We start from the raw sequence: 19,514 nt of genomic DNA, 5'->3' as shown, positions 1-19,514 counted from the left end.
ATGAGTTTTTCCCCTATTTGGAGGGTCAGTTACTTTGTTAGATATTACTTGAAGACCTACTGTGTGCCAGGCACACTAATAAATAAGTAACCTGTACATGATGAGCACTTTGTAAACCCTGGGAGATACACAGTCCTTACTCTACCAGAGTAAGTATGACTTAGTAATACTAATTTGGTATTACTAGTAATATACTAGTAATTACTAGTATTATAGTAAGAAATACCATTGTAGGTATTTCATATGAATTAATTCTTATATGATTTGCATGCTCTCCTCCATAGTGCTCAGTTATTCCACTATAACACAGCCTCCTGAGAGCCAAATTCAAGCCTGCAGGGAAACTGATGAGTGGAAAGTGAATAAGAGAGGATGGAATTTGGCTCTAAAGAATTAGGAAACAAAGACTCATTTCCACCAGGATTTTAGAGGCATTTTAGTGTCTGACTCAGAAAAGAACCCCTTCCACCTTTTAAACCACATGTGACTAATCATCAAACTCAGTTTTACTTGATAGTTTTAGTTAAGCTTTTGAAATATTTATATCAGAGTTTTCAGTTAATTTTTTTCAAGGTTAGAAATTTCAGAATGGTGGTTTTTATTATTGACTGCTACTATATATTAGTTTTCCTTAAAGCCTCATTACATTGTAGCATCATTCCCATTGGAAACTTTTAACAGTTATCTCTAAAAGGCTCTGTTAACTTTGTCCCTACGCTGTCTTTGTCATAGCCCGGATGCCGCTGATAGCACATCTTTTGATGTCCAGTTAGGAGACATTATCCTGACGGCAACAGATGGACTCTTTGACAACATGCCTGATTATATGATCCTTCAGGAGCTAAAAAAGTTAAAGGTAATTAATTCAAAGGTTGGCCTTTGGAAACAGTGACCATCTCTGGGCAGCTGATTTTTATTAATTCAATTGCATTATCTCTTTTTGTAGTTTTGGAAAGGACTATTTTGTGAATTTAGGAAAATAAAAATGGTTCTAATCTTTGAAACAATTGTAGATAGAAATATTCACAGTTGGAGAACTTGAGGGGAAAAGAGGCTTCTCATCCAAGCCTTTATTTAGTAGGGTGGTAAAGGTAGGAAAAGTCCAGATGGGCGATTTCTTGTTTGTGTTTTTAATGGTTTTTTAATGGTATTTAATGGTGTTAGTTGCTGGTTGTCTTTTTCACTTTTTATTCTCCTAGCAAACTCTGCAGGTGTTCAGGCTGGGAAAGATAGGAAATCATCATACCAGAGCCAGCCAAGGCAGCAGCCAAGGGCAGCAGGCAGCTAGGGGCCTTGATGTGATCTGAGCTGTCATCAGTAAAGAAACTGTTCAGATTTGGCCCATACAGAGAATGGAAGGAAGTGAAAACCAGTCTGCATATTCTCCTGGCTTTGTAAAGTACTGACTCTGGGGAAAATTAGTCTTTTCTCATGTTTTTACCACTAACCAGTATGACTTTGAGTAAGTTTCTAAACTTTTTAAGCAGTATTTTCCTTACCTGTAAAATGGTGGAGTGGTACAAAAGGCCTGTTTTGTAGGGTTTTGCTAAGGATAAACCAAGACCATGCATTAGAAACCCTTAGCACTACACCTTGTCTGTGGGGCCTAGTAAAGGTCAGGCACTTACACGTGCTGGCACTGTGCTCTGTGTGGTAACAGAATGACAAGCAGAAATGACACATTCCCTGCCCTTATGGAGCTTACATTCTAGTGGAGGAAGACAGATAATACAGAGAAAGAAAGAATAGCTATAATGGTGGTGGTAAATAAGAAGAAGAAAAATAAAGCAAGGTGAAGGAATACAGAATAGAGAGGGATTTTCAGTAGGGCAACTGGCAGCCCTTACTTGGAGAGCACACTGTGCTTGGCCAGGGGTGCATTCCCAAGCAAGGAAGCTTTTGAGGTCATCCCGAAGTGCTATCAAAATCTGCCCTTTCAGCCCCATCCCATTTTAGCAAGAATGCCTTAAGAATTTCAAGTGGGAAAAAAAAAAACAAATATGAAAATTCAAGGGACTTCCCTGGTGGTCCATTGGTTAAGACTCCACGCTTCCACTGCACGGGGTGTGGGTTTGATCCCTGGTCAGGGAACCAAGATCCCACATGCCGCATGGCGCGGCCAAAAAAAAAAAGAAAGAAAATTCAAACTTCAGGACCCAAGTCCATGCAAAGGACTTTTTAACTGACATCTTATGTAGGCAGCACTGGTGATCTCATTCATTTTAGTTGAGGTATAAAGTTTCATTGTCTTCTCTAACTAGAATAAAACTTAAATGGTGGAAACTATGATTAGATAAATGTTACTGTCTTAAAAAGCAATGCTTGCAAGTGATGTTTACTGTGTGCAGATATCATATGAGGCATTATGGTAAAAATAACTCCCTCATGTTTTCCTTTAGAATTCAAATTATGAGAGTATACAGCAGACGGCAAGAAGCATTGCTGAGCAAGCTCATGAGCTGGCCTATGACCCAAATTATATGTCACCTTTTGCACAGTTTGCATGTGACAATGGATTGAATGTGAGAGGTAAGCATTCTTTAGGAAGGTCATAGGGACTAACTGGGGACATAGAGGATGGGAGCATTCTGGGCTGTGGGTGAGGCAAACTACAGCACTGGGGTGAGACTGCTGAGGTGCCCTCTCCCAGCTGTGAGCCCGTGGGAGCAAGGTCAGCAGGCTGTAACACTGAAGGACAGAGCAAGTGCATGTTATCATGTGTTCCCCACAGAGGTGCCCTTCAGAACTGAATTTAATTGGCTGCAGAGGCAGGTGGAACCTGAAGCCCTTTATTGCTGCCACTGCACTGCTTGGACCTGAGCCCCAAAAGCCTCTGAGCTCTGCCTGGAGGGCCTGGACATTCCTAACAGTTTAAACATTCTGCCCTTCATGAGTCTGACATTTCACTTCTCCCTTCCTCTGGCTTTGTGGGACTCATTGACAGCATTTGCCTGCCAAATTGCCATGGCAGGTTTTGAAGATGGAAGTAATGTTAGACTGTCCTTGCCTAAAGAGTCTTCCTATCTACTGAGCGATATGTAACTTTGGGAGCAGGCCAAGTAGCTCAGTCTTGGAGCTCAGATGACATGTTGGTACTAGCATATCAGAACTAGCAGAGTTGGTCAGTTTCTTGCTGGTAGAATCTTATGATATGTAAAGCATTTCTTAGCTGTCCAGGAAATATTCAAATAGAAAAAAGCACATGCCATAGCTGATTGCCAGATTAGAATACAAGACTATTACTAGTTTCAAAACATTGGATATGTTTGTCCAAATTAGGATTGTGGGTATAACATGTAACTTTCTTGTCAGGCAGAATTAATCTTAGCCACATTTTGTCTTTATTGTGATTGCTATAAACAGAGGATGTGGTGGTGGCCATCTTAACAGAGCTGTTGTAAAGGAGCAGGGAAGGGTTTTTTTCTTAAAGCTTCAATTAAATTACATGTAATTTCTTGGTGCGTTTTAACTATTTAGCAGATGGTTTTTTTCCTTTTTTCTGCCAGTGTATATTGACAAACCAAACCTGCCTGAAATACCAGTATTTGTTTCCCAGTACTTATTTATTTAGGCTTACATTTTTTATTGACTTTTCCTTTTAAAATATATAAATACATTTTCATTTTCATTTTAGGTGGAAAGCCAGATGACATCACTGTCCTTCTCTCAATAGTGGCTGAGTATACAGACTGACTCACCTAGATGTCAACTCCTGCCTCTCCTTTCATCATCCCAAATTCTCCCCTACCGTGTGTGCTGATCCTGCTGGCAGGACCATGTTTCTTTGCTACTGATCTCAGTGGCCAGTGATGTAAGCCTTTTGCCTGTCTTTTTGAGACCCCATTGAGATCTTTGTTGAGAACCACTACTGTCATTCACTAGCTCATATCTGCCAGCAACATTTGAAGAGAATCAAGATTTGAAGATTGGCCTTCACTTCACATTGTCCTTTCCATGATGGGATGGAGGTTTTCAAAGCCAAAATGTCTATTACTTTTCAAAAACAGTTGAAGTATTGAAAATGAGTAATATTGGTAAAGTGAATTCAAAATTAGAATGTGTTAAAGGGATTTTAAAAGTCTAGCACAAATTGTATGTTATGGTACATCTACTAGAAACATACATTATATATTATCAAAAGATATGTTACACGTGTACTATACAGTCTGTGTTATGATTGGGTGTGGCTTTATGTTTTCATTATAAACTCCTATTTTTGAGGGGCTTATAATCTTGCTCTAAAACATTGTTCTGGATTACAAAATCTTGATCCCGGGAGCTTCTTTTTGGTTACAAGTTGGAAGAAAAATTCAGTTTAGTTCTATGTCTGCAAATGTTTCATGGTTTTTAAAATGATTAATTGTGCTCCTGTGATGAAAATTTCAGCAGTTTATTGGTTACTGCATATCACAGGCTGGTGGCCTGATCTGCAGGGGGGTTTGGGGAGACTCCTTACCAAAAATTTTTAATGGAAATATTATTCAAGGCTATAAAATTCCTCAAAGCCTACAAATATGTTACAGCTGAAATTCCTCCCAGCTGTCTGATATAATGCCCCCATGTGGGAGCTTTAGGCCCATAGGCCTGATGGGTTGAGAATGGAACAGCTCTAACTTTGAATTTTGTTGGCCTTTGATGGTCACGCTATACCCCTTGTCTCACTGTCAGACCTGTTGTTAGTAGCCTTGCTTTCTATAGAGCATGTACCAAATTCAGGGAGTCCATGTGGAAAGAACACTGTGGGCAGTGGCACAAGAGTCCACGAGGAAAACTCCTAGTGATTATATGACATTTGCATTTGCCCTACACAGAAATTTAGGGGTTTCTGAATCAAGCTTAATGTTTACAGTTTCCAAATAGCCATCTTGCAGTGTATAGTTTCCTTATAAAATTACCCCACATTCAGTTTTTCCATTATCTGCAAATTTAAATTTATTTTTAAGGTTTGTGTACAAGTCGACTGCTGTAAAGATATATATTTTTGGGTCAGTTTTTCTCCTTCATTAACTTCGTGGTAGAAAAATATATATACTTAGAAATCCTTAAATTAAAGCCATGTTTTATATATGTCAGGTAACATTGGTGTATAGATGAGAATGCAGTTAAACCTAATGAGAATCTACTTGAGAATATAGAAAGTCTCTTTTTCTAAAGGAGATACTTACTCCCTGGTTTATTGCATTAAAACTTATGTTTGAGGTTACCTCAACTTGTTTTAAAAGATTTTGTTTTGTGAATTTGTACTGTATATTTGAGTAACTGTCAAGCTTTTGTTTTATTTAAAAATGTTTAACATGTACCATGTACATGTCATTACTATATTTCAATGCATCATGCTTGTAACAGGCATTTCATTTATAATAAGAATGAGTTTTTCATTTGTAAGCCGTTCAGTAATTTATCTACTATTCCTAAATTGGCATAATGTTAGATATCTATTTTGAATCACCTTTAATTACATGTCAGAATGCCTTAACTACCCTAACTTGACAAAACAGAATTCTTTGGTAGAGGAGATGGGGGGTGGGGTGGGGGGTGGAGAGAGACTCTGTTTAAATAATGAGAATCCATCGTGCTCTGATAAAACACAGAAGCGTGAGTGGCAAGTGGCGGGGTATTTATTTTGCACAAACTATTTGCAGTCTCTGTGTATTTAAAAAGTAAAGAAAGTTGCATCCAGAAGGGTTTTGTTGGAAGGAATACATTTACACTTGGGCTGACAACTTCAGTTCTTTTGTTGGGTTTTTAATTATTTCTGGTTAGAGGTATGGAGCCTTATGATCTGGATATATTTTGTATTAATTTTCCAATGCATACATTTAATTCCAGATAAGAGCAGTGCTGGTCACGTCACTGGCTTTCTCTGCACTCATCTAAACCCATCAAACACTGTCTTCATAAAGGTAGATTGATGGTGTTTTACACAACTCATTTAATCAACTTAGTCTTTTTTGAGAAATGAGCATTAGAAATTGACAGTGTGTTTGTTCCAGGGATGTTGAAAATAGTGGGACAAGAATTGAGTTTCACAGGGGAACTGACTTTGCACCTGGCCTGTAGATTTGGGACACAAAATATTTTCTCTTTTTTTCCCCTGCCCTTTTTGTGTTATGCACTTAATTTTATGACTGTGGGGGTCTTTTGGAGTGCTGCTTAACAAGTAACTCTCCTTCCACTGTCAGTGGTCAGAGGCTGTGTAGTACCCATACTGGAATTTTCCATGTCACAGGACCCAAGTCTTTGTGGGGTGTGCCTGAGATATACCACTTGGTGGGTCTAATTCTGAACTTGATGTGTTAATCGTATTTTAAATCAAGCAGTATAAACACACATATTGATACATTTGCCTCATGTAGTGGACTTTTATAACAAAAGAGAATTTGGATTTCTAATTTACAAATGGCAAATTATTTATCCCTCTCTGGATGCACCAAAGACCAGTAAAGTTTATAGCTTTTCCATCTATATTTATAAAGCAATACTGTATTATAAAAATCAATATTTTTATCACATGCTTGAAATTTTTATTTTGTTCTGTTTTAAAGTGTGCACTCTAAACATATCAGAACCTTATTTCTTCCTGTGAACTTAAGCTGCCTGCGCACAAAAAAGAATTCACCGAATGGATACACAGTAGAGTCCATAGGCTCCTAAAAACTGAAAGAAGAAATGAGGTGGGGAAAACAAGTTACTTGTCCTGAATTACTGTACTGGCTTGACATGGTTGATGGGTACTAAATCACAAAAGAATCCATTCCAGGTGTGCGTGTCTGGGAGTTGGGCTGTAACTAGATTAGAAACTAGATTTCGAGCTTTGCATGATGGGCGAGTGTCTTATCACATCGGTTGCATTCGTTCTGGATAGAATAGTAGCCTTCAGTACCGCCTTCAGTACCACCAACATACCACATCATGTAACAAGGCAGTAATTGTGGGAATTCACTGAGTCAGTTTTGAGCGTTTTGGAGATTGTAAACAAGATAGGCTAGAACTGTAAATGTTTGTACTTCTGATTAAGTTCATGGTTCCTTGTCACCTTATACCAGCTATCTTTGGTAGAAGCTACAGCATCCAATTTTCCTGGAAACTATCACATTTTTGCATTTAACAAATTTTACAACATCAAAAAACCAAAATCTGCTTATAAAACAAAATGTGAAACAGAAAACATTTGGATTCTATTGTTTAAAAAAATTAAATTCTTTGCAAAATTGAACTTCAACTAAAAATCGACAGTGTCCATGTCAAAATTTTAACTGTAAGCAGGTAGTTTGTGGCAAAGATGGCTAAATAATGAAGCAAGTCTGAATTTGTGTATACTAATGAGCTGCTTTTTTCTGTTGAGACTATCATTATTTGTCTTACCCAAGAGGCAGTGACCTGAATTGGATGTCTGAAGTATAACTTATGCAGGAATAGTTCTGTAAATACATTTAAATAAACTGTAAAGATATTTAATAAATATAGTATTTATACTAATCTGTGTACTCCTTTTAATTTGAGTAGTAACAAAATAAGACACTGGCCCTTGACATTGATTTTGTTGGTCCCTATCAGGTCCTCATTTCCAAGCCTCTTAGTCAGTCTAGCAGTGACTCAATACTTTGTAGCTATCATTTCTGTCTTTTACTAGTTTATTCAGTAAGGCTCTTTTTCACCAGCTCATTTACTACATCAGTTTAGCTTCCTCAAAAATTTGTCAAACTGGATTAATAATTGAATGTAACATATAGATGGTTTCCCAGCTGAGAAGCCTTTTGCATCTTCTAAATGGTATGTGAAGTCAAACAAAAATCTGGTGTCTTAAATTTAGCATTCTGTATCCAAATTCTAAAAACCAAACTATATACAATTTGACAGTGTAACTGTCTTTTACAGACCAGTGCTGCATCTAGGTGATTACTGATGATGATGATGCCTTCACAGCTGAAACTGCCCTAGCCCATTTCAATGAGCGAACCAGAAACTTCATCCTCAGCAAGGAGACCTACAGTTACTCTCAGGTATAAATGTTCTCCGTGTAGTCATCTGCATTTATTAGGAATATGTGAAATTCAGTGTTAGTCATCAGTGTAAGCAAAAGATACATAAATCTTTAGCCTACAATGTGAAATTATGTGGGCATTGCCAGTTTCCAAAAAAATCTTGATGAAAGCCCAGTTTCATTCACTGAGGAACATTTTGGGATGAACTTGAGTTTTTATTAGGTTATTGTGGGTAGCTATGACTCATTACCAAGCTACAAGAGCCAAACTCATTCTGGTTTTAGTTTGAACGCTGTTCACGGTTCTAAAGTTTACTAATCCACTCAGCCACCTTTGTCTTATTAATTCCTCACAAAATCTAAAGCACAATTGCTTGCCAATTAACATTTCCTTGTGATTTGATAGTTTCACAGGCTTAACAATTAAGGTGTTACAAAAGTCTAGTTTGTCAGGTTATAATTGACTCTAAACAGGTTTGGGAGAGGGAGAGGCACACATCATAAGATGTTATATAACAGTATTTCTGTGCCAGATTTTTTATTCTGTGCAGGTAAGAAGCTAATTCTTAAAGAGGCAAAGAACAGAGACATTCATCTTCTACCTCATTCCCCTCCAAACCCAGGCTTTCTTGGCAGTGGAGGCTGCTGTTCTATATCAGATAATACAGAAATAATTTTTTGGCATCACTTCTTTTCTGTATCACACTGCAAAAGTTTAAAGTCATACATTTTTACTTAAAATCTTAATAAAATGTAGCAAGCAATAGACCAAAAATGTTATGGCATTACATGCATAACTTTTTACTATGTCTGAAAGCACCAAAACTCAAATGTTTGCAATCAAACACAGAAGATACCTGAACTCTACAAGCCATATTGATGCACTCAAAATGGCTGCTAAAGAAAGTTTAAATACCTTTATAAAACTGGTAAAGAAAATGCTAAAAACTCTAGTGTGAATGTGCACTGAATTGAAGAATTCTTTTTTATTATTTTAAATTTTATTTATTTGGCTGTGTTGGGTTTTCATTGCTCCACGCGTGCTTTCTCTAGTTGCGGTGAGCAGGGGCTACTCTTCGTTGTGGTGCACGGGCTTCTCATTGCAGTGGCTTCTCTTGTTGCGGAGCATGGCATGCGGGCTTCAGTAGTTGTGACTCATGGGCTCTAGAGTGCAGGCTCAGCAGTTGTGGCGCACGGGCTTAGTTGCTCCGCAGCATGTGGGATCTTCCCGGACCAGGGCTTGAACCCGTGTCCCCAGCATTGGCAGGCGGACTCTTAACCACTGCACCACCAGGGAAGTCCCTGAATTGAAGAATTCTAATGAGCTTTTTCCCTGCACAGAAAACTCTTCTCCCTCCCAAGAAGCATAATGGATTTAAAGCAAATCACACGTACTTGACAAGCAGCTATTTCTAGATATGGTTGTTGTATAATAATAAGATGTTTAGAAAACTAGCAGCCCATTATCTATTTCAAGGAAGTCCAAGACAATATCTTCATAGGCTTAAGTGTGAAAATGTGCTTGAGGTGCAAGTGAGCCAGTAAATGGGTGGGGGGCCAGCTCAGCCGTCATTAAGTGTTAGAATGTGGAAAAACTGCCATTATTCACATCCTCTTCACTGTCACTTGCTGTTGCCAGACTGTGGAAAGGGTGGTTGAAGTGTTCTTGTTGGTCAGAAGAAACTGCTCCAAAGAACATGCAAGAAAACTGGAGGGGAAAAAAGTAACTGTACTGTTTATTCAAAGCAAGTTAGCGCTCATCAAATACCCCTTTTCAGAAGCTCAGCCAAGGTGGTCTCCCTAACTTGAATAGTGATGGTTCATGAAATACCCAAAACCTTCTTGAGTGGCCCAAAACATCCTAAAATAAAACCCTTCCCTAAAAAAAAAAAAAAAAAAAAAAAAAACCCTTCCCTGGACTCCAAAGGCACACAGTGTGGAATCAGTGGTCTACTTCTGACTACCCTGCCCGAACCATTGAAACTAACACCAGGGACTTCCCTGGTGGTCCAGTGGCTAGGACTCCGCGCTCCCAGTATAGGAGGCCCAGGTTCAATCCCTGGTCGGGGAAGTGGGTCCCACATGCAGCAAATGCAACTAAAGATCTCGTGTCCCACAACTAAGACCCGGCACAGCCAAATTAGTTAATTAATTAATTTTAAAAAGAAAGAAAGAAAGAAACTAAGGCTGTGGGAGACAGAGATAAAGGGAGACACTGTAGGCCATCCTGCTCGACTCCATCCATCTTCTCCCCTTTCCCTCCTGCTGTGACAGAAGCATCTACTCCTGACTACAGCCAGTCCTTCTCTCCCTGTCTCTGACTCCCAGCCCCTCCCATGCCTCTCCTCTACTGGATAAGAATGTCAGCATTTTAAAATAATCAAATGTCTCTCATTAAAATATATAAATAGCCTCATTCCCTTCCTCCCTCCATCCGTACCTCTGCTGTAGAGTTGTCTACACTTGCTTTCTCCATTTTCTCATTCTCCTATTCTTCCGTCCTATCTAAAAAAGCTCCTGACCCTCACACAGAAGCACTTCTCAAGATGGTCACCAAAAATTGCCAGATCCTTAAGTCAATGACCATTTTCAGTCTCCATCCCACTTGATAGTCACTCTGACACTTTCTTCTCAAACCTTCCTCATGCTGCATTCTCCTGGTTGCTCTTAGACTTTCCAGCTGGCTTGCCCTCTTCTACCCAGCCTTTGAATCAGGGTTTCTCAGCCTTAACACTACTGACATTCGAGGCCTGGTGCTTCTTTGTTGTGAGGGCTGTCCTGCTCATGGGAGGGTGTTGAGCAGCATCCCTTGCCTCTGCCCACTAGATGCCAGTAGCACCCTCCTTCCTGAATTGTGACATCCAGAATTGTCTCCAGACATTGCCCAACGTCCCCTGGCCCTGGTTAAGAGCCACTGCTTTAAATGATGGCAGTACTCTCCCCTGCACCCTCTCCCTAGGAACTTTCTTTCACACTGCTGGCAGAAATTACTACGTATGTATATGCCAGGGAGTCTCACAGAATTTGAACTTCATATATCCTACTACCTACTTGATTTCTGCCACTTAACATGTCCAAAATAGAATTCATGATCTTAGTGAGCAGTGAACCTGTTGCTCCAGACCTTGATACCTCCTTTTCCCTTAAGCCCCATAACCAATCCATCACAGAGTCCGGCTACTTTTACCTCCTCAATTAGCTGTCCACTTTGGCCACTTCTCTCCATTGCTACTGAATCACCATCTCAGATGCCACAACTGAACTTCCATTCTTGCCTCACTGCATCCCATTCTGCACATAGTAGCTGCAACTAAAGTTATCTTTCAAAAATTCAACTCTGGCAGCCCTCCCTGTTAAAATCCTTCAAATACTTTAAATGCCACAGTACTTTATATGGCCATTTACATGGCTGTTTACATCTGGCATGAATCGGCACTCAGCAATTACTCTAGTTTCATTCACTCTGTGCCATTGTTTCACCCTGGCTATCTGCCTGCTAATCACACTGGTCATCCTCCAGTTCCTTAAAACCGGCAAACTCCCTCCATCACAGGGGCTTTTGCACATGCCACACATCCACTCAACTCCCCACTACTACCTTATCCTTTCCAGTTCAGCTCAAACACCAATTTCAAAGAAGACGTTCTGACCTCCTAGATTAGGTCAGTTCATACCTTAAATCCTCTCAAAGTACCTTAAACTTTTCCTTTATTGAACTTACCACAGGTTTTTAAAAATTATGAAATATTTAGTCATGTGACTATTTGTTTAATGTCTATCTCCCTCCTAGTCTATAATCAAGTTTAGGAACGTTTCTTGTTTATTTTGCATACCATTGTATACCCCACATCTACAACACAAGGCCTTCAACAAATACCTGTGGGAGTTGCATGGTAGGTAACAAGAATGAATAAGTGAATGATCCCTGTTCTTGGCTCATCCTCACACATCAGAAGGTGAAGATGCCCTCTGCATGGGGCAGTTCTGACAGCAGCTCTTGAACCCTTGCTCCAGATAAAACACCCCAAATTAGCTGTGATATAGCCTGTGGTAGGCAGAATGATGGCCTGCCCGCACCCCCAAAGATGTCCACGTCTTAATCCCAGGAGCCTGTGAATATGTTATATCACATGGCAAAAGGGAATTAAGGTAGCAAATGGAATAAAGTTGCTAATCAGTGACCTGGACTATCCAGGTGGGCCCAGTGGACTCACAAGGATCCTTAAATGTGAAAAGCAGGGCTTCCCTGGTTGGCGCAGTGGTTGAGAGTCTGCCTGCCGATGCAGGGGACACGGGTTTGTGCCCCGGTCCAGGAAGATCCCACATGCCGCAGAGCGGCTGGGCCTGTAAGCCATGGCCGTTGAGCCTGCGCGTCCGGAGCCTGTGCTCCGCAATGGGAGAGGCCACAACAGTGAGAGGCCCACATACCAAAAAAAAAAAAAAATGTGAAAATCAGAGAAGAGTCAGCATCAGAGTGAAGCAATGTGAAAAGGACTTGACTGGCCGTTGCTGGTTTTAAAACTGGAAGGAAACCACAATCAAAGAATGCAGGTGATCTCAAGAAGATAGGAAAGGCAAGAAAGCAGATTCTTCCCTAGAGTCTCCGCAAAGGAATGCAGCCTTGCCAACACCTTGATTTTAGCTCAGTGAGACCCATTTTGGACTTCTGAACTGTAAGATAATTTGTGTTGCCTTAAGCCACTGAATTTGTGGTAATTTTTTATAGCAGCAATAGGAAACTAATACACTGGCTTTGATTTTAATTGGAGGCATAGTCTCAGTTGCTTCTGAAGAGTCTAGTGTTAACCAAGGTCAAGATCCAAAGGCTGGAATTGACCTAATGATAGCATCTGTGTCTGTTCAATGTATAATATCATGTGCAAATAGCTCTTCATAATGCTTACTGTGCTATATTAAACTAAAAACCTACTAGTTTACTTCAGACTTTGAGAGCTGCCCTGAATTTGCCATTGACTTAAGGTAAATGTCATTTGCTACCCCCTCTTTTCCCTACCTACTCTTTGGCCTTTAAATCTTTCATGGCTGGATGATCAAGCCTTTCCCTTGTATATAACAGTCTTCTAATGGAGAAAGTTTATGAATGGCCATACAACTTGGAATTAGTCCAAATCCTATACGAATTGGGTAAGAAGATAAATTATTATAAAAATTTAAAAATAATATTCATATTCTCTTAAAAATAGAACTACCATACAATCCAGCAATTCCACTCTTGGCTATTTTTCAGAAAAAAAAACAAAAACGCTAATTCAAAAAGATATCTGCACCCCTATGTTCATTGCAGCATTATTTATAATAGCCAAGATATAGAAGCAACCTAAGTGTCCACCAACAGAGGAATGGATAAAGAAGATGTGGTGTGTGTACACAGTGGAATATCACTCAGCCACAAAAAAGAATAAAATCTTGCCATTGACAACAACATCAATGGACCTAGAAGGTATTATGTTCAGTGAAATAAGTCAGAGAAAGACAAATACGGTATGATTTCACTTATATACGGGATCTAAAAAGCAAAACAAATGAACAAACATAACAAAACAGAAACAGACTCATAGATACAAAAAACAAACAGGTGGTTGCCAGAGGGGAGGGGTGTGGGGGGATGAGTGAAATAGGTGAGGGAGATTAAGAGGTACAAGCTTCCAGTTACAAAATAAATGAGTCATGGGGATGAAATGCACAGCATGGGGAATACAGTCAACAATATTATAATAACTGTATGGTGACTTTGGTCTTTGAAAACTGCCCTAAATTTGCTATTGACTTATTGTGATCATTTTGTAATGTATAGAAATATCAAATCAATATGTTCTGTACCTAGAACTAACATAGTGTTGTAGATCAATAATACTTCAATTAAAAATATAATAATATAGATATTTCCCCCATTTTGGTGCCCCTGAGAGCTGTGTATAACTTATTGAAAATCACCAATGGAAAAATATTTTGGTCATTTGAATATTAGAATATAGTAATGCTTCTCTACAACAGTTTAATTTTGAAAATCCCCTTTCCCAAAGTAGAATACTACCATATTATTTATCTTTTTAAATAAGGTGAATTAAAATTGATTTCATTTTGGAATTTCGTGATACTACTTGAGGGATTTTAAAAACTTTGTTAGGCTAGCCCAAACCGGGGCTGGAGGTTTGCCAACCACTGGCTATGCACTAGGAATACAGAGATGAGTAAGACTCAGGCCTGCCCTTGATGAGCTCACAATCTACCTAGTGGAGTGACAAGCATATTTATTAAATTATTACATGACGTTAAAAATGAATAAAACAAAATGATTTGATTAGAATGAGAAGACTTCAAAAAGGGACGTATCACTTGAGCTGGGCTTTGAAGGGTGGGTAGGGGTTTGAATGGTGAAAAAAGGAATACTATCACCCCAGACTGTAGGAGCAATAGTATGAACAAAAGTAGAACACAAAAGCATTTGCTGAATGTTTCCACTAAGATCAGGAACTAAGCAAGCATGCCCACTCTCTCCACTGTTAATGTTGTACTACAGATTATGTGCTAATACAACTGAACAAAAGAGTCAGTTGGAGAGATTAAAGAAGAAATGAAACTATCTCTATATAAAAAATGACGTATAGCATGTCTGGAAACCCTGAGAGAATCAATGATAAAACTAATGGAAACAATAAAATAATTCAGCAGGGTAGTAGGATATAAAATTAACACAAAAAAAACAGTAGCCTTCATATACGCAAACAATAGGCAGAAAACATAATGGTAGAGAAAACTATTTACAATAGCAATATAAAAGGCTAAATTACTCGGGAATAAACTTAAATGTGTAAATGTATATGAGAAACATTTTAAGACACTCCTGAGAGACACAAAAGTAGACCTAACAAGTGGAAATATATTGCCTGTGTTTGGATAGAATGACTCAGCATCATAAAGGTGTCTCTTAACATCCCCAAGTTAACAGAAATTTAAGGAAATCCCAATTAAAAAAATACCAACAGACTTTTTCTGGAGCTAGATAAGTTGATATTAAAGTTCAAGTAAAAAATACACATTCAGGAATAGCCAGGAAAAACTGACTAAATCTACAAAGGGATACTAACTCTACCAGACATTAAAACATACTCTGAAGGGCTGGAACTGGACCTCAGGGGAGGAAATGAGAAGATTTTATTAAATACCCTAGGGAAAGTCCCTGAATGCCATTCCAAGGAGTTTAGGTGAAATCCTATGGGAAAAGCACAATGATCCAAGAGACAATAAAAGCAGGAGAGTGATGTATAACAATAACTAACATTTAATGAGCACTGACCATGTGCCAGCTCCATGTATTAGCCCAATAAATTTTCACAACAATTCAATTGGGTAGCATTGTTGTTATTCCCATTTTACTAACAGAAAGAAAACTGAAGCAAAGATAAGTAACTTATCCAAGTTACACGGCTAATAAGTGGCAAGACAGAGATTCCAACCCAGAAACTCTAGAGCCAGTGCTCTGGAGTCCTATACCTCATTGTAAATATAAGGTCTCAAAAGAATCTTCTGGTACACTGTGGAGGAAAACAGAGTGGAGGAGAATGGAGGCATGGAGGTCAATCAGAAGGCTCACCATAGTTCATATAGAAGATGATAATGGTCTAAATTATTTACCCATAATGTAATTTCATTTTTGCAGGAGTTAAGGTAAATAATTCCCTTTAAAAATAGAACTTTACTTTTAGAATTTAGAATTTAAGTGACATGATAGGAAATTTGAAGAAAAGAGTGCTGTAATGGTACTCATGGAGCTTACAGCTCTAAACGTCACTTTCCCTAGTGAGGAAATTGGCAATCTTAGTGAATTTCAGGGAAGTGAAGCAGCAGGAAAATGTATTCCTGTTGCTGCCTGCGAAAAAGTAAGCACAATATGTGTGACCAAAAAACAGGACGAGGAGAATGTTTCCGTATAATGAAAAGACAGATTTCAGTTTTCACTTTATGGCCAAGCTAGTAATTCACGAGAAGAGAAAATTGCCATAAGTGCCAGGCATATAACAGGTATTCAATAAACACTGTGGCATCAAACTGAATAATAAGTGGAGTTTACTATCCAATTTTACTACCCTAAAAGTCTTCATACAGTGTAAGTAGTGACTTTTAGAATATTACTTCTCCTTAGAGTTATTTCTAACTCTAAGAAACTCATATTTCCAAACCAATAATAATAACAACAGCAAAACAAGCTTGAATAAAACATCAATATAAACATGTAAAACAGGGACTATCATTATTTGATACTTCTAATAAAGTATGTTTATCTTCATTTCAGTGGATTTCTTAAGGTTTAACATTATAGCATTTTGTGAAGTTTATCATCCATCTAGTAAAATGTTGGTAACATAATAATGTTCTTAACTGGGACACCACTATGAAGGAATTTGTGATGTTTGTTGTGATGAAGTTTACATTTGTACTACCATGAATAAAGGATTTCCCAACCAAACTTGAAAAATAAAATTAGAAGGACATGTATTTTAGAAAGCAAAGTATATGACTTTAGCATATTATTTGTATTCAAAGATAAGTATGCTATAAGAAATCATAATTTATTCTTTAAAACAAGTGACTCAAATTTCTATTTGAATATACTTTGTTAGAATTACTCAATGAGCAATTTAACTATTTTGTATTGACATTCTGTAAATCAGCCTTTTCTCCATGTCAGACTGGTTTCACCTCTCCCCTAGCAAAAAATAATAAAATTAATTTCCCAGATATTGGGGGTGGGCTGAGGCAGGGAGATTGCAAAGGGAGACGGATGATGAGAACTCTTGACTGAGATGCAGTTGTGTCTCAGTGTTTTTCTTTTACCTTCCTGAGATGTGAAGATCCTGGCACTTCCTCCGTGTCACTGACACTGCTTTCTGGTACTTCACTAATGTCTCCGTTCGCTCTTTCCGTTAAAGGGCTGCCACAGTTTTCCAATGAAGAGACGTTCGTGCGAGTCTCAGAATAAAGCCTTTTGGGTACTGCTTTTCTCGAGATATACTCTGCGTCCTTGCTGGTTACATTTTTACCAGCCTCTGAATTTGAATGTATCAGCTCTGACCTGAGGTATTAATAGAGATTAAATGAATGAACTGTTTACTTTGAAAGATATATTTTTATATAACTAATGGATCAATATGGGATGACAATAACACTGGTTTAGGGAATATACTGAAATAACATTGAACTAATTGTTGAAAGTTAAGATTTACATACATGACTATTTAGAAATTCTCTTGACAGATTCAAATTTTTCAGTAAAGCAACCCAATGTGTATGAGACAATCTTGTGACACGGTAATAGGGCGAAGTTAGAAAAAAAGTCAAATAGATTACAGTATATCTGTATGATAAAATTGTATAGAGTCATTAAAAATCATGTTTCCAAGTTATTATCAGCAATAGTGGAAAATGTTCACAATATAATATTTTGTGGGAAAAAACAGAATACAAAACTACATATGCTATATGACCCAATCTTGTTTTAAAATGTAACTGTATGCAAAATTAAAAGTCTGAAAGAAAACACAGTGTGCCAAATATTAACAGTGGCTATCACTAGATGGTAAAATTGTCGGTGTTTTTTAATTTATTCTTTGTACCTTCCTGCATTTTCCAAATTTCCCACAGTAAGTTTATGTTACTTTTACAATGAAGCACCTTCCACCAAAAAAAAGTTATTAAGAGACAAAAGGGGGAGCTCCCTGGTGGTCCAGCAGTTAGGATCCGGTGCTTTCACTGCTGTGGCCCAGGTTCAATCCTTGGTCGGGGAACTGAGATCCCTCAAGCCGCACAGTGCAGCCAAAATTAAAAAAAAAAAAAAAAAAAGAGACAAAAGGGGAAAAAAAGAAAGAAAAGCAATGGCTGTTTCTCTCTCTAAGAAAGAGAGTTCTGGGTAGTGAATACAAACTTTCCTGTGAACCTTAACACTATATCACTCCTAAAAAACAACTACTGAAAATGGAAATGAGTTTTAGGTAACAACAAAGATAAACCAGGCAGTCCTGTTAAATTGTGATCATAAGAGAAAAAGCAAATATCTAGTGAAAGATGGGTGATATTTCTCTGTTACAGTTAGGTCTTCCTGGAGCTTTCCTGATTCAGTTAAAATTTCTGATCTTCTAATGTTTTCATCCTCAATTGTTTCCTAGATGAATGCCATTGAATTATTTCAGAATAAGACTGCAATGGCTTTATCCCAACCAATAAAGACGTTAAAACATGGCCTTACCTTTTTCGTTTTTGTGAAAGACACAGTGATTGTGGAGAAGATGCTCTACTTGGCTCATCAGCTAATGTAGCCAAAATAAAGTTGGCTTCCAATAGCATATCATCAATACTTAAAGCCATGGGTCTAAAAAAGACAAAGTCAGAGCAAACATCACACTCATCACACTCACACTCATTTTCTGATGGACATTGGGAAAACATTAAAAAATGATAATTTTGGAGTAAAAAGAAACAGTAAAAGTCTTGTCTTTTCACAAATTGAGACAGTCCTAAGAACTAAAAGCGTCCTTAGAAATCATCACATCCAATTTCATAAAACACATTCATCCTAGCCCAATCTCTCTGAAATTTTAGTTCTGAAATATCATATAAAGTACCATAGTTTCATAGAGATTTAACTTGTTTAAGCCATGTATAATTTTCTAATTTGGCAATTTATTCAGTATGTCAAGTTTATAAATGTTTTTATTCTTCAGAATAATATATCTTGCTAAATCAAGTTACCAATAAAAAGAACTCTAGGTTATGACATCTTTCAAAATTTTAGTTTGATAAATGTTGATAGTAAAGTTACGGAATTCCTGAGGTGTGAATTAATTTCAAAGTGAACCAAAGGGTTTTATTATTAATGTATGACAAAAGAAAAAGAAACAAACTCAGAAATTTCCCAAGGACCTACTTCCCAGGAAAATCAAAATGAATGGCTATAGGAGCATGTGTAGCTTCTGAAAATGTCAGCATTCCCTGAAAGGAAAAAGAGGGGAAAAATGTGAAATCTTTATTAAAAATTGCCATTGATAATTCTAATTGGACACAAATTTTGGTTTACCTTCAGTTCTTTGAAGCAAAATGTTATTTCAGTGTTGACTCCAATTTGATAGAAGTCAAACTCATCTGACCCAACAAACATCTCACTGTATACAGAATTGGTCAAATCTGCTCAATGTTATAGGAAAGTAAAGAATAAAATTAGTTCCAGTGGTATTTGTTAAATTTTGATAAGAAAATATAAGCATAAGTGATAAGTTAAAAATAGCCACAAATTCTCTGATATTCCTTCATTGAGAGGTGAGGTCTATGTCTATGTCCCCTCCCCTTGAATCTGGGGTGAGTGGGCTCTTCGTCTGCTCTCACTAATAGGATATGGTGGAGTGACCTGGTGTTAGTTTCTGGTCTGGGCCCAGGCCTTAAGAGACTGGCAGCCTCCACTTCCTCAATCCCACAAGCCACACAGGGCAGCCAAAAAAAAAAAAAAAAAAAAAAAAAA

At 38.0% G+C, this 19,514-nt stretch overlaps 2 protein-coding genes across 2 annotated transcripts in view; one reads left to right on the top strand and one right to left on the bottom strand.

The window, feature by feature from the left end:
* The window catches only part of PPTC7 (protein phosphatase targeting COQ7), a 39,360-nt gene extending 31,881 nt beyond the window's left edge, over positions 1–7,479 (top strand). The window contains exons 4-6 of the mRNA XM_007448733.1: positions 733–856; positions 2,400–2,529; positions 3,635–7,479. Coding sequence (XP_007448795.1) covers positions 733–856; positions 2,400–2,529; positions 3,635–3,693 — 313 coding nt within the window. The 3' untranslated portion in view covers positions 3,694–7,479. The remainder of the gene's footprint in view (positions 1–732; positions 857–2,399; positions 2,530–3,634) is intronic.
* A 2,023-nt stretch (positions 7,480–9,502) lies between these two features.
* Positions 9,503–19,514, bottom strand: part of RAD9B (RAD9 checkpoint clamp component B) — a 32,442-nt gene continuing 22,430 nt past the window's right edge. The window contains exons 7-11 of the mRNA XM_007448732.1: positions 19,077–19,183; positions 18,927–18,991; positions 18,249–18,371; positions 16,841–17,078; positions 9,503–9,692 (exon numbers count right to left, since the gene is read on the bottom strand). Coding sequence (XP_007448794.1) covers positions 9,564–9,692; positions 16,841–17,078; positions 18,249–18,371; positions 18,927–18,991; positions 19,077–19,183 — 662 coding nt within the window. The 3' untranslated portion in view covers positions 9,503–9,563. The remainder of the gene's footprint in view (positions 9,693–16,840; positions 17,079–18,248; positions 18,372–18,926; positions 18,992–19,076; positions 19,184–19,514) is intronic.

The sequence above is a fragment of the Lipotes vexillifer genome, unplaced genomic scaffold (assembly GCF_000442215.2).
Source record: "Lipotes vexillifer unplaced genomic scaffold, Lipotes_vexillifer_v1.1 scaffold21, whole genome shotgun sequence".
Classification (NCBI taxonomy): domain Eukaryota; kingdom Metazoa; phylum Chordata; class Mammalia; order Artiodactyla; family Lipotidae; genus Lipotes; species Lipotes vexillifer.
This window is presented reverse-complemented; position numbering and strand designations above follow the sequence as displayed.